Raw genomic sequence first — 14,141 nt, 5'->3', positions numbered from 1 at the left:
TGACAGTAAAGGAATTAACAGTTCAACAAGAACTTTAAACTAGATGATTTTTAACTGTTTGTTTTTTAATTTTATTACAACCTTTATTTACGTTAACTATTGCAAAAATATATGGAGGCAGGCGTCCTGGTTCACCCACTGAAACTGAACTCCAAGTGGAGAGTATTATTCGGCTTGATGGGCATGTCCTACTCTTCAATGGCCTTTTAACCTTATGGTGATGGCAGCATCCTCATGCCTCGACGTAGCTACCAGGCGTCAATGAAATGCCCTGCCTTTTGTGAATCAGGCCTCGAATTTGGTTCTGAAGACAATGTGAGTTTATGTTCTATATCGACAGAACATCTGGTGCCGGACGGTGAATGCAGAGGCTCGTTATTTGTTCACGCTGTAACTTTCTTTGTCAACGGTAAAAAACTTCTAAAACTGCGCCAATGGGGACAATGTGAACAGTGCTCTCCCTTGCATTCTCATGTATCACTATCAGGATGCTTTATGGAGGCAGTCTTTAATTCAAATACTTGCATAAATTCGGAGGGAGACAACATTAAATGTTGCACGTGGATAACATTGGAGTCCATGTTATCCACATGTGACGTTCACATGTTACATCTATATCACTCTGAATAGTAGATGTAGACAATACAATAAAATAGAAAAGGAGATGGAGAAGAGATGAGTTCTATAATAAGTATGGTAATATTCTAACACTAAATATTTGGATTGGAATAGACCTAATCAGATTCAAAGCATTATTTGGGAACCATTGTGGGTTGAAGTACGTCAATCGTACTATATCAATAGAACCAGGTATCTCATTTTGACATCAAAGAGTATCTGCAGGTGACTCATCTCTCAAATGCAAAATTAATACATATATAGTTAGTTCAGCAAAAATCCTGACTCCAATGTCTCAACAGTTACAGCTAGGCTCCAAGCCCGCAATCAAGAAACAACAATACCAGGAGAGGGGAAAAAAAAAAACAAAATAAAAGAGCAAATATTAATGATGATAATAAGAGGTATAGCAGAGATGCCTGCAACAAAACGCAATGAAAGATCTCTTGAAGAAACTCCTTTACATATGTACGCCATTTAAATAATCCTCTTGAGTTCATCCAAAATTTCAAAGCCCCTCTTGATGTTTTTTTTTTTTTTTTTTCCTTGTCAGTCTAAAAAATTGATAAGAAAACTAAAAATGTACTTGGCCTTGGTCAGGTATTCCTTTGAATATTTTTAACGGCTTATTAAAAAACACCACATTAACACCACATTATCCCATCCCCCCCCCCCCCCAAAGCAATCCAGCGAAAGTTAATGGGATTGAGGTAGGATTTGGTTTACCCGGTGATGTAAGTTAGGCCGCCAAAAATACATGCTTGCCTTAGTCTTACTCCTTTGAAGAACATGGATCTCCAGCAGGATCCTCCCCATTTCCAAATTTTGGTAGGCTTCCTTGTTGGTTCTCCTCAATGTCCTCATGGGTGTTGGTCCGAGTTTTTCCAGGTCTAGTACGAACATTAACACCCATTGGGAAGGGGACCTGCACATGTTAGAAATGGTCGGCATGAGACCTCTCCCTCCCTCCCTCCCTCCCTCTCTCTCTCAACAATATGAACAATAATAAGTATGTTACTAATATACAAAACAGAAAGGGCATCGTGAATTTGGTTGGTTGGTTAGGTTCAGACAATCTTTCAAGTAGCTAAGGAAATACATAATTAATTAGAATCTAAAGTGCAAGTTTTGTTGTGATTTTCATACCTGATCACCAGCATTGGCACCATCGGTATTGAAGAGAATTGGTCGGCACCGCTTGTCCTCGTTCATCAAGCTTGAGTTCTGGAAATGTGCAATGAGAGCAGCTATACCTTGTATACGAGCATATGCAAGTGATGCCACCTTTTCACTATTAAACTTTTCCCATTTCTTTCCATTGAATGCCTGCCAAAATTAGAGTTTTCTTTTAGCTTTAGTCTTTTTATTTATCCTTTCACCCTAAGACTCATGTATAACAAACCTGATAGAATGGAATGATCAACTTAGGATCTTTCATGTTGATGAATGCATAGCCCACGTTACATTTGTTCTGCAAGAAAAGCCAAGGGCATAAATAATATAGATAGGAAATCCATGTAGAATCACAGAGGAAGTCTTGTTCTTCTCATATCCCAAATCCTCATCCACAAAATTAAAAGGTATTTGTACCAAAGACTGAATTTACCTTAAAATCAATTGGTAGATAAATGAAATCATAGCTTCCTGGATGGCGTTCATCTATTGCAGCCATAAGCATCTTTGATGTATACCTACAATCATAACCATATCGAACCAAAAGTTGAATATGGCAAAAAAGAAATGCAGTTAAGCATGCTAACCAGTGAGAGGAATCCTTCTATTTGTACCAAAATTGGAACAAATATGCATTGTACGCATTTTCTAGGACAGTCTAGTATGGTGAAATTTATACTCCATTTCCTATCCTTTGAAATTTTTAAATTCATAGCAAAAAAAATTCCACTATCAAAGTTAGCTTAATTTACTTGTCTTAAAAACCACCACATCTGGGTCATGAGAAGTACTTAATTACTTAATTTTACCGGAAAGAAGTAAAATCCAACCAGTACAAAGATTATCTCAAGAAGCAAGGAGTTTCTTACTTGTTAGGAATGTTCTTTATCATAAGTGTTGTTCTGTTGTCTTCTCCTCGCATTATCCGGTCAATATCAAGTTCAAACTGTTTTCTGTTCTCAAACTGACTAGAGCCATCTTCATTCCTACGGCTTCTAGCCCGTTCATTTGAAGGATCAAATGAATTCATCATGGGGATCATTGGGCCTCTGCCAGAAAATGCCATGCACCTCTGATGATGGGATTGGAATCCAACATTTTTTTGGGGAATAGACAGTTCCATAACGTTTCCGACAACATGAGGCAAGATGCTATGAGAAACACATTCCATTGCATGCAGTGAGTTATTAGAAATTCTCAGGTTCCCAAGAGAACCAGGATGAAATCCAGAAGCCTCAGGGGATTCCCCAGCATAGGCATGTTGTCTATCCCAGAGTGAAGGATTAGCTAATGGTGCCGATCCAACATGGTGGTTATTTGTAGGTAAACCTGAGTTCGGCATATTAGATGGTGCTCTTGGGAATCCATGCAATCTTGGTGCAGGATGTACTCCACAAATGCCATTGATAAGCGATGGTGAGTTTGGCCACATCATGCCTGGAGGCTGAGAGTGATAGGAGCTGTTCCATGTATAATGATGTCCAGGAAGAGAACTGCTCCCATTACCAGTAGATCGAAAAACTGAGAAAAGGAGAGAGTGAGAGGGGAAAACCAGTTAAAATCAACCCATCAACAAATAGAAAAAAAACAAAAGTGATTAGACTTTTTTTGTTAATAAATAATAATTACAAATTTCATTTTCCTTCCAACTGGAAAAGCAGTTCAACCAAAGTGTATAACCTAAATTTGGCAATGCTACACGAAGATTCAATTGCAAATGAAGCAAAGTGATAGTGTACCAAATCACAACATCCAACACCACTACAGGGATCAATTAAACCAAGTATATGAAGGGGTTTGACAGGTTTGGCCTTCTCTAGTGCTGGCACCTCATTGAATATCAGATGCAGCACCAGAACAAAGGGCACGATTAAGTCCCATCCAGCCAATAGCTGTATTTTTGGGTGCTCAGATATATTTCAAGCGTCAAGGGGGAAAGTAAGCCAGTTTGATAAACCCAGTATAACATTTAAGTCAGCCCCAACTCTTTCTGCTTTTTGTTATTTCTTTCAAAAACTTATCTTTCTTCTTTCATCTTAGAAAGAAGATCCCCAATATGGTTGGTAGCACCACATGGCATTGGCACAATTAGAAAACTGAAAAATGTATAATGGAAATCATTAAAAGAAAATGCAATAGCTGTCCATTGCACTTGCCAGCTTCTTTGAGTTCAATTGGGTGCCCATTTGAGCTTGCTCTGTGGAACTGCCAGTTATCAAATCTTTCTGGTTGACTGGGACTGATGTTTGCAGTGATGATGCCCGGAGAATTCACATGAACACCATTTGTTAAGCCATTATGATACTCTGGAAGTGAATGAGGATGGAAAGTCGAAGTGCCTTGAATATCAAATTTCAGTTGTCCTGGTGAACGTCCAGACTCAAGGACAGGCTGATTGCCAACTGATTCAACTCTCGCCAGAGAGGGTAAGCTGTTCGGCACACTAGAAGAGATACCATGATGAAACACGGATTCAATGGATGGAGCTTGAATTGTAGGGTGCACCCCCAAAATAGTTCCACGATCCATGCGACTAGAAGCAATTTCTCCGCGCGGAGCTGGTAGCGTCAACAAGACTTTATGAGACAACATAATTGTTCTTTTTTCCCTAAATTATTACCCTTTTTTTTTGGCCTTGGCCTAAATTATTACCTAAAGAGCAATAATTTATCGGTAATTACCAGGGAAGTTGGTGTTTGAGTCAACAGGAGGGCCATTGTGTTGCAGATAGGGACCACGATCATCAAGTGTCAACTCTGAAGAGAACCGTTGCATCAGACTGCAGCAACAAATGAACACCGAAAAGAAAGACCAAAAAAAAAGTGTTAGTAGATCCAAAGCAATGAACAACGCAAAGGTCATTTCATCAGCAATAAAAGCACCGTCCTCTGTTCAATTTTAGCAACATAGTTAGTAAGAAGCATAGACCTTAATTAGAAATGCAAATATCAATGCATATGTCCTGTAACCTTAGCCTTACAATAAGTGAATCAATCCAAATTTTTTCATGAGAAAAAAGTACAAGTTTTTTCCTGTTACCTACTTAATCTTCTGCCCCCAAGGGCTGAAGTAAAAGGCAAAAGTAAGAAATAATATGCAAGCAGTAAAAGGAGAATTATTGTGCTACCGTCTTGATCCCCTTGGATGGCTTGGTTCAAGCTTAATCTGTCTCCCTGCAATATCACTCTTGTTTAATGCATGAAGAGCAGCCTCTGCAGCTCTTACATCAAAAAATTCAATAAACTTGTGGAGACTTCTTTGTGGGGTTTCCCGAATCTACACATCCATGAACAAGAACTGACCATGAATTAGAACCCCCCATCATAATCTCGGAAGTCAAGGATTAAAGCTGAACACAAGTTTACCTCCTTGATTTCTCCATAGGCACCAAAAATCTGATGAAGTTCATCATTCGAAACAGAGGAATCGAGGTTAAATACCACAAGAGTGCCCTGATTGATATCTTTTTCACAAGGGTTATCCTGCCAGAAGACAACCAAAGTGGCAAGAAGTCAAGCAAAAATGGATATGCAGAGACTAATAAAACTAGAATGAACTACTTGCAATATAATGATAATCAAGACATCATTCTTACATGAATACAGCTATGATGATGTTCAATTAATGAAAGCAATAACATCTATAAACGAGGATGAACATAGAGAATCCCACCTTTGGAAGCGGGTAATGGATGTCAAGCTTCCTACACCTCACTGGTCTGTTATGGAGTGCTTTCATTGCATTATGGGCTGCTCTAATGTCATAATAGGAAATCATAACAAAACCACGATGCTTGCAAGCTGTATAAAGAGTGCGAATATCTCCATATTGCTTCGCATTAAAGATAGGAAATTATAAGTCAGTGTTCTATGTAGAATAATGCCCAAGCAAACACACACATTAAGAGAGAATTAAAACGCCATAAAAAACAAAGGAGAGTACGCACCTCAAAAAGGGTCTTCAATTCGGAGTCTTCAAGATTGCCATTTATATTTCTAACCAACAACGTCCTGGAAGGGTGTTCAGCAGCTACTGACCCAATTGATTCCCCTGGCTGACCATTAGAAACTCCCCCACGGAAGTCAGAATTATTTTGTCCATCAGATGAACAATCATCTCCCAAATCCATTCCCCCGACACTGCTAAAAAGATCTAACTCCTCCACATCATCCCCACCACTTGGCTGGACAATACAGTCAAGCCCATCAGTCACTCCAGAAAACAAGTCATCATAATCAGGCAAGAGGTTTCCAATGGTTTGGGCCTCAATTTCTTCAAGGGATTCAAAAGGTTCCTCTTCCTCATAATGGGAGGCAACAGTATCAACAGAATGGCCATATAGAGCATGGTTTGATGATAATCTCACTGCATCAACAAAATTCATACAAAACTAAAGGGTATAAACTTTTTTTTATAAGTTGAAGTAAAGGGAATAAAATTAGAGGTTCAGCAAACAGTATTATAATGAAACCTACAGCTAAGACGTCAAAATCTATAAATCAATGAAGCTAGTTGTATTACATGGTTTAAAGTTCAGGTTATGAGTTGGCACAAGCAAAGTGCAAGAACAGAAGCAGTGAAGCGAATGGGTAACTTACACTTCCCATTGAATAACTCCGACAACGAACTTGAGAAGAGACTGCTCTCATACTGAGTACCCACCATACTACCCCTGTTGCTTTCTATAGCATAAGATATCGGCTGTACATTCAAACTCGCTGAATGACTGGATGCTCTCCCTGCTTCCACGGCTGTTCATCACATTATATAGGGTTTTAACCTTAAAAAATGAAAAAGTATTCATTTATAATAAATTTCAATATCCAAGTAGCAACAATATGAACTGAGTAATTAGTTGTAGCCGCCTGCAAGTTATATTGATTGATCTGAGGGCTCCCAGTCCCCCCATAGTTTCATCCATGCTTTGGGCAAATAATGCGTTCCAAGCAGCCAGCTTCTCACGTATTAAATCCGTAAAAACACAAAACAGCTCATCCATGCCAATTTACATATAGTGGTAACAATAGATAGTGAAAGCAGGTTGATTATGTTACCACATAAGTGCACTTGGCAAAAAAAAAACAACAGGTGTCAGTTTTAAGGAAAAGCATTTCAATTAGAGTGCATGCCTTGAAAAGGTTATTTTTTTACTGATGAAAACATGAAATATCCTATTTGAGATTTAAAAAAAAAGAAAAAAGTTGCTTCTGAAATTACCTGAGACGCTACACACTAGAAATTAACCAATTAATAATTACATATATGAAAGTGCATGCTACCCATTAAATAATATCTAAAACACCACACCTTTGTCACAAATAGGAACCATTAAATAAATGATTACATAGATCATGTCTTCTCTAGATTTTAGATATTTCCAGCTTCCTAGCTTTACACTTTATTACACATCTGCATCTTCTGCCCTTCTTACAGTGTTCAAACTAAAAGGCTAACCACAGCCAAGACTAAATACTCCTTTGACCTACAGAAAAGATCCGACACAGCTACGGACATTTAGAGAGGAGCGCATTCATATTTCATGCTTGGATTGAGACAGAAAGTAGAAAACAGTTAAGGTCTTTTAGTTGCAATTGGAACTCTCGAGTTCAGAAATATTCTGACAAATACATTAAATACCTGCTAAATCCAACAACAATTCAAATGGAAAAACTGTACATTCGTGAAAAAAAATGGCGAAAGAAATCCACAGAAAATGCATTAGCATTCTGTTTATGGACCAAAAATAGCATGATCTTCATTTTCTAAATTAATGATACTCACCAAAGCCACCACGCATTTTATCTGACTTCCATAAACCAAACTTTCTCTGCCAAGCATAGAAAATGGAAAGAAATATAAGGACAACTGGAAAAACAAACTCAACGGTAAGGACATTATAAAAGTTGCATTCTTAATTATACACAAATTGGTGCACAGATCCCCCTTAGACTACAACGAACCATGAATTCTAATAATAGAATATAAACTTAAGACAAAATTGGAACATAAACAGGGAAGCAGTAACTCAGTACCTCGTTGGGAAAACATAAATCATCTGAGAAGTACGAGGATGGTGATGATGAAAAGTCAGGTAGGTCCATTATTTCAGATGGCATTGCGATGACTAAGAGTGGTAAAACCTTCCAAATAAAGAAACGCCCTCAAAAGAAAATCTCCACCTCCGTGCCGACAACCACATTTATGGCTCTATATGTAGTTCAAAATTCTCCCTCCAACAAAAGAGCGAAAAAAAAAAAAACCTGCACCGTAGGTATCTGGTGAGCAAGTAAGATAGGATATTCACACCAATCCAGACCAGTGGTAGCACAGCATGCATAGACATGTTAGCTAAGGTATAATCATAAAATTAAAAACCAACTAACTTAGATTAGCTTAGATCTTGGGCATAAGGCATCAAAATATATATGATAAACAGAAATAGACATTAATAGCCAGCATCATCTACAATTCATATGAATATGCAACTAACTAATCGAAAAATTCTTCATAGATTTCAGGAGGATCAGTAAGATCAAAAGAAGAGATTACCCGAGCGATTTTAAAAAAATAAAAAATAAACACAGAATTCAGCATCCGATGGTACAGTTTACCTCCACAACTAGCCGCAAGCACGAATTAAAATCTAATGGTTGAACTTCGAAGAGCAGCAGCATTCAAAAGGATCGGGAAAAAAAATTCACCCAAACGCATCAAATTGCGACCAGAATTCAAGAGCTGAAGAAAATCTTTTTCACACCGGAATTGGAGTAGCAAAAAATCGAGGACGAAGATATTTATATACAGGGGGGAGGGACATAGGTTTTTGAAAAAACTAGGTCGGAATGCGACGGAGAATGGAATAAATTATGGCATAAGGCAAGGGGCTTGAGGAAGGGGATCATCTAAGTATCTGTGCCGTGTAAGATCCTCTAAAGCTTCGATGCCCCTTTTTCCTGCATTGCACGTTAACCACCCACCCCACCTCGTCCCCCTATTTTATAAGTTATTTTATACCATCACAATTCTCTCACAAAGATAAGTTTCCACTCTCTCCTTCTCCTCTCCTCTTTGGCTCAGCTGTAATTTCAAGAAGTCGCAATATGTGGCGTTTCGGGCAACCAAGTGAGATTCTCCGGCGGGATTCCGAGGGCTCGCCAGACAGAGAGGAAGCGAGAGTCCGGGGACCGTTAGGTAAGTGAGCCAACGAAGATAAAGAAAGGAATGGTGGTAATGGAAACACTGGTGACCGTTTACTGTTTAACGGCGTTAAGTCCTAATCCTCTCTCTGGTCGGTGAAGGCAAAGGTCTGGGGAAGGGCTATCTCTCCGTCTTCTTGCCACGCTGGCGGAACCGAGACAGGAAGTTGATTGTTACGAGATTGAAATGACTATAAACACCTTGAGAGGTATGATCGATTTCTTTTCTTTCTTTCTATTTTTTTTTTTTAGGGGTGTATGGTCGAATTATTGATACCGTTGAAGTCATTAGGATCGTTTACATTATTGAAGCAACGAGACTTCTGCTGAAAATATTCAAATTTTTATTTTTATTTTATCAAAAAATTATAAAAATCTTAGTAAAAATATTATCTACAAATATTTTATAAAATATATATTAACGTGATTTTATGTGATATATTTTATATAATATATTATATTTAAATATAATATTATAATTTAATATATTATATCTAATCATGTTAATTTATGATTTTTATTTTAACTTTTTTAATAATTAAAGAATACATATCATAAAATTCTTATTACATAAAATTGAGGTTGTTCCGATTTTTGGTAATGGCGTTGTCTTCTCTATTAATAATTCAATAGGACAAAAATACTTGAGGGGTTGGGTTTGGTACCATATGTAAACTCTCTTTAATTTGTAGGTTAATCATAAATGGTACACAAAGTTTATAGTACTACGTTAATCATAAAAGAAATTAACTTTGTATACTAATTAATGCAACAGATTTCTAGGTTAACGAAATATTTTATGGGAAACTAAAGCGAATATAGGTACAGTTTAAATGATGAATTAAAATTTGATGAATTGAGATAAAAATTAAAAATTGATAAAAATATTATTAAAATATTATTTTTAATATTATTATTATTTTAAAAATTAAAAAAAATATATTATTTTTATTATATTTTGTATAATGGTAATCATCCTTTATTTAATATTTAGAAATTGCTCTAGATAACGTAAATTAACGAGAGGACATGCATGTACATCTTAATTAATTATCATTCGGATAACTTGTACGCGCGTGCGTGCGGCCAGTAATGATCTAAGCATAATTATTTTTATAATTTTTAAAATATAAATTATTGTAAAAATTATTATATGTCAATCAATTTTTTTTTATTGGCTTTGATTGTTTTCCTATTCTTTTGTTTTCTTATTGGTTTTATAGATAAAACTCTATTGACTGAAATCAAAGCAATTGTTGAGGAGAAAAATAAAAATAAATATAAAAGGTGCTTAGTGTCGGTGGGCCGTGACCTCAACTGAATTCCCCAAAAAAAGCCCCACATTTCCCTCAATTGATTCTTATGCTCATTATGAGGTGAAAATTCGGAAAGTTACAAACTTGCTTGGGCTTCATGCATATTGCATGATAATTGCATACCCTATCTCGTCCCACATTTTAATTTTGGAAATTATTGATAAGGGAATTGTGAACGTGAAAGCAGTTTTTTTCTTTTTACACTCTCCAAAGAATTGAAAGGCTAATCTCACTTTAAGGCGTCCTCCAGAAAGAACAAGAAGATAAAAGAAGAAAATACCCTTTCTTTCTTTTCTTTTCTTTTTTTTTGGATAGGAACTTTTTCTTTTTGCATAAATCTTAATAGCTAAGTTGCTCGATACATATAACTCAAGTAATGGGATTGGGCCATAAGCAACAGAAAGATAATAAAACCACAATGTGAAAACTAAAGCCTAAACCCACTAATTAATAAAATTTAAAGTCTAACGACTAATATAAAGGCTGAAAATTTGAAATGCAAGATAAAAAGATAACTGCTGCCCATGGGCCATAAGTTCTGAGCACTTCAAGTGGGTTTGTTACATTGCCGCCCCTTTTAAAAACCTTGTCCTCAAGGTTTAGATCACTGGCTAGTCTCCTAAATAACCTGGTATATGGACTCCTTTCCCATTTCAAACCCCATTCACAATTCTTGAACTGACACTTCTCATAACAGATAATGCCTTCTTTGTGTACTGCCCATGTTTGACTCATGGCATACTCCTTGACCTCTTCCTCTACTTTTAACACTGTTGTATACTGTCACGGGTGCTTGGAGGCAGGTTCTTGAAGAGGAGAAGAACATTTAAGCTGTGGAAGAATGATAACAGAGAAGGAAATGATGGACAAGAATGGTTTTAACTGTAAGTATAAGAGCATACAACTTGTAGTAGTATTCTTAGTAATAAATTGCGTTTTGATATAAATAGAGTTGGTGTCGCTTAGCTTGTTTTGAGTTGTGTTTTGCGTTAATGAAACGATGTGTTTCATTTGTTAGGTAGTATAGTGCGTATGTTTTTAGTCTTGCATTTTGGAATCCCTTTCATGCTCTGCGTGTTTATAAGCAGTGCATGGCTTGTTTAATTCTCAAACTTTGATCATTTGAATTCAATAAGAAATTGGAGGTTGGGAATTTCTTAAAAATTCCCTGTCAAGATTCACGAAGGAAATTTTGCATTCAAGTCATCCTGTGTTTCGTTCAATTTTGAATTTTCTTGTTTTGCATTCTCTCTTAGTTCTTGGTTGTTAAAGGCATTGCAGTAGTGCTCTTGGCACCAAGAACGTTACATACACTATTTCTCTCAAATGCCCCACCTAAACCATAAAAGTCCTTGAAAACTAGTGGCTTAGCCGTCCTAAGTTGCGGAAAATTCTTAGTTGCAGTAAGTGCCTCCTCCTATAGATCACGATCATTTGAGGCCATGGCTTTCCTGTGCATTCTAATATCAATGCTTGAATTACTTAGAATTAGGGGTGTAAGCCCCAGTCGGTCTCAATCCTATAAATTATGGACTATAACCATTTGGTTAGGTCCGAGGTTTATAAATTTTGGATTAAACTAGAGTGAACTCCTATATATATTTTAAAAATATTTTTAATAATTTAATATATTATTTTTATATAATAATTATATAAGTTAATAATGTAATTTATATCTAATTTATTATCATTGACCATATACTATTTTTTAATGAATTGGTTATATAATCTATATTAGTAATTCACTTAATTTTACTTTAATAATTTAAATAAATTTTTTAAATTTATTTGAAAAAAATAAAAATAATAAAAATAATAATTAGATTGGACCGACCAGACCGATAGCTATCGATCCAGTTTGAAAAAAATGATGCACCGAATATCAATCCCTCGATCCAGTTTACATCCCTACACTCCCTGAACCGGATCGAACCAATTTACATCCTACCCTGAATGTCCTGAGACATCATATATCCAACATATAATGCTTGTATGGACTCTTCTGACAAGCTAGTTTTTACCATCTTTATTGGTTTTACCGGTGCCCGAAGTTCCAAGACCCTCTCCAAAACAATCATACTATTCTGAATGGCTTTAAGTTCCTCCTTCAGTTTCTTAATAGCTTCGACTTCATCCTTCAAATTACAAGCTGACTCAAAAGGTGGTAACACAAGGACATTCATCTAATAGTCTAGTTCTTTTCTTGTATCAAACGGCCAGTGAACTGGTATCATAAAGGATTGAGTTATCAATTTCTTATCCCTAAAATTATCAGCAAGAAGGTAGGTATTTGTGTGGAAGTCATCTCCACCAATAACAAGAAGCCCATCCAAATCAGGCTTCAATGTTATTTCTTCAACTTGCTCAATTTGTACCTTCTCATTACCCTCACCAGCGGATGCAAACTTATACCAAGTTTTGGTTTGACTAGTCAACCATAGTTGGGGCTGGGTCCTTTTGCTGAAAAACGGTTTTCTCAATTTTGACCTTCCAATAAGCAATAACTAAACAAGGCGATATGTCTTGCAAATTAGGATATATTATGAACTTCATTTTGAGAGACATTATAGAATTACTAAAACCAAAAGGTATAAGAACAACCCAACTTATTCTTGATAACAGTTTAGGTGCTAATGGTTCAAGAGAGCTTGGGCAATAAATTCCCCACAACCAGCCAGAGGAATAGCAAACTTGATTCTTAATTGCATGAACAACATTAGTGTGCCCTTTTACTCTAGCCACATCAAGTGGAGTTTGACAATCATCATTCATCACCAAGGCGTTTGCTCCATGGGAATAAGTAACTTTACAGACTGCTTCAAGACTCTTTTTGCTGCATGATATAAAGGAGTGCCCGTATGAGCCCCTGGACAATAAGCATTGACATTGGCACCCAATTCAACAAGAGTTTTGGCAACATTCATTAGGCAAAACCAATTTAATAAGAGTTTCTGGCTGCTCAAATACCCAACGAGCATTACCTAATTTCCCCCACTTGGTGATACATAACGATGATAGAGCTTGAAACAACATCATCATTCTCAAAACTAACTTTTATCTCAACTCCTTGAATGTGCATCAGATAAACGCCCTTCACATTTTTTGGAACAAAAGCATACTATTGTTTAATAGTGTCACCCATCTAAGAGCCTTCATATGCCTCGTGGAAGTATGTCTTATTTGCCGGAAGCTCAAGCTGTGTTTCCAGGTTACTTGTCATCGTTGTAGAGAATAATAGTCTGGCAAATTTTCGGCAAACACTGAAAGACAAACCTCAACTCCTCTTTGAAGCCAACTCCCATAACTCTATCTACTTCATCCAAAATTAGGAACCTGGTCTTGGAGAACACATGAGGAATGTTAGGATTCTCTTCAAGCATTTCATCAAACAGTTTAGACGCCGTACCTTCTGTTCTTACCTGATAAGAATTTCCACAAAAGTAACTAGAGCCAGATCCTCCCACTCGATGCTTACTTGGTTATTGTTCGAACAAAAATCTCACACTTCCACACTTCCAATACTCAAAAATCATTTTTCGACCGAGGGAAATTTTATACACCTTACCAGCATAACACCAAACACCTAAAGGCCCCCTCATACTTAAAGGTGCAAGCTCTAAGCTGGTTGGTCCGGACTAAAAAATCCAACCAGACTGGACCAAACTTTAGACCGATCAATCTCGGTCTAATAAATTATGGACCGAGACCATTCAATCCGATCTTAGAGTCTATAAATTTTGGACCGGATTGGACCGAACTCTTATATATATTTTTAAAATAATTTTAATAATTTAATATATTATTTTTATATAGTAATTATATAAGTTAATAATGTCAT

The 14,141-nt window shown here is 36.6% G+C and overlaps 1 protein-coding gene and 2 long non-coding RNA genes across 4 annotated transcripts; 1 reads left to right on the top strand and 2 right to left on the bottom strand.

Annotated features, from left to right (window-relative positions):
* Positions 1-769: 769 nt before the first annotated feature.
* Positions 770-8,990, bottom strand: LOC122313235 (protein MEI2-like 4). 2 transcript variants are annotated; one of them, XM_043128049.1, is made up of 15 exons: positions 8,403-8,990; positions 7,824-8,051; positions 7,573-7,618; positions 6,390-6,542; positions 5,738-6,156; positions 5,464-5,622; positions 5,157-5,273; positions 4,919-5,067; positions 4,473-4,570; positions 3,948-4,349; positions 2,661-3,312; positions 2,225-2,309; positions 2,021-2,089; positions 1,765-1,944; positions 770-1,543 (listed from the first exon to the last, which is right to left on the bottom strand). In XM_043128049.1, exons 2-15 carry the CDS (start codon positions 7,905-7,907, stop codon positions 1,391-1,393), a joined length of 2,766 nt encoding a protein of 921 aa, XP_042983983.1. In that variant the 5' UTR covers positions 7,908-8,051; positions 8,403-8,990; the 3' UTR covers positions 770-1,390. The 2 variants fall into 2 exon arrangements, with proteins under 2 accessions (XP_042983983.1, XP_042983984.1); XM_043128050.1 differs by lacking the exon at positions 8,403-8,990 and having other exon boundaries at positions 6,390-6,571; positions 7,824-7,916.
* A 70-nt stretch (positions 8,991-9,060) lies between these two features.
* LOC122313236 lies at positions 9,061-11,493 on the top strand. Its single transcript, XR_006243334.1, has 2 exons — positions 9,061-9,196; positions 11,107-11,493. It is a non-coding gene; the product is annotated as an uncharacterized LOC122313236 (long non-coding RNA).
* A 1,648-nt stretch (positions 11,494-13,141) lies between these two features.
* Positions 13,142-13,892, bottom strand: LOC122314305. Its single transcript, XR_006243675.1, has 2 exons — positions 13,723-13,892; positions 13,142-13,636 (listed from the first exon to the last, which is right to left on the bottom strand). It is a non-coding gene; the product is annotated as an uncharacterized LOC122314305 (long non-coding RNA).
* Positions 13,893-14,141: the final 249 nt, after the last annotated feature.

Source organism: Carya illinoinensis, chromosome 6 (assembly GCF_018687715.1).
Source record: "Carya illinoinensis cultivar Pawnee chromosome 6, C.illinoinensisPawnee_v1, whole genome shotgun sequence".
In the NCBI taxonomy this organism is placed as follows: Eukaryota; Viridiplantae; Streptophyta; class Magnoliopsida; order Fagales; family Juglandaceae; genus Carya; species Carya illinoinensis.
Note: the sequence above shows the minus strand (reverse complement) of the source record. Positions and strands in the feature narration are given on the sequence as shown.

What these genes read in the sequence shown, in the direction of transcription:
- LOC122313235 (XM_043128049.1), bottom strand. Translation starts at nt 7,907, where the DNA reads ATGCCATCTGAAATAATGGACCTACCTGACTTTTCATCATCACCATCC. An exon ending in TAAAATGCGTGGTGGCTTTG is followed by an intron (nt 6,543 to 7,572) that starts GTGAGTATCATT and finishes TGTGATGAACAG; the next exon opens with CCGTGGAAGCAGGGAGAGCA. An exon ending in AATTGAAGACCCTTTTTGAG is followed by an intron (nt 5,623 to 5,737) that starts GTGCGTACTCTC and finishes TTTAATGCGAAG; the next exon opens with CAATATGGAGATATTCGCAC.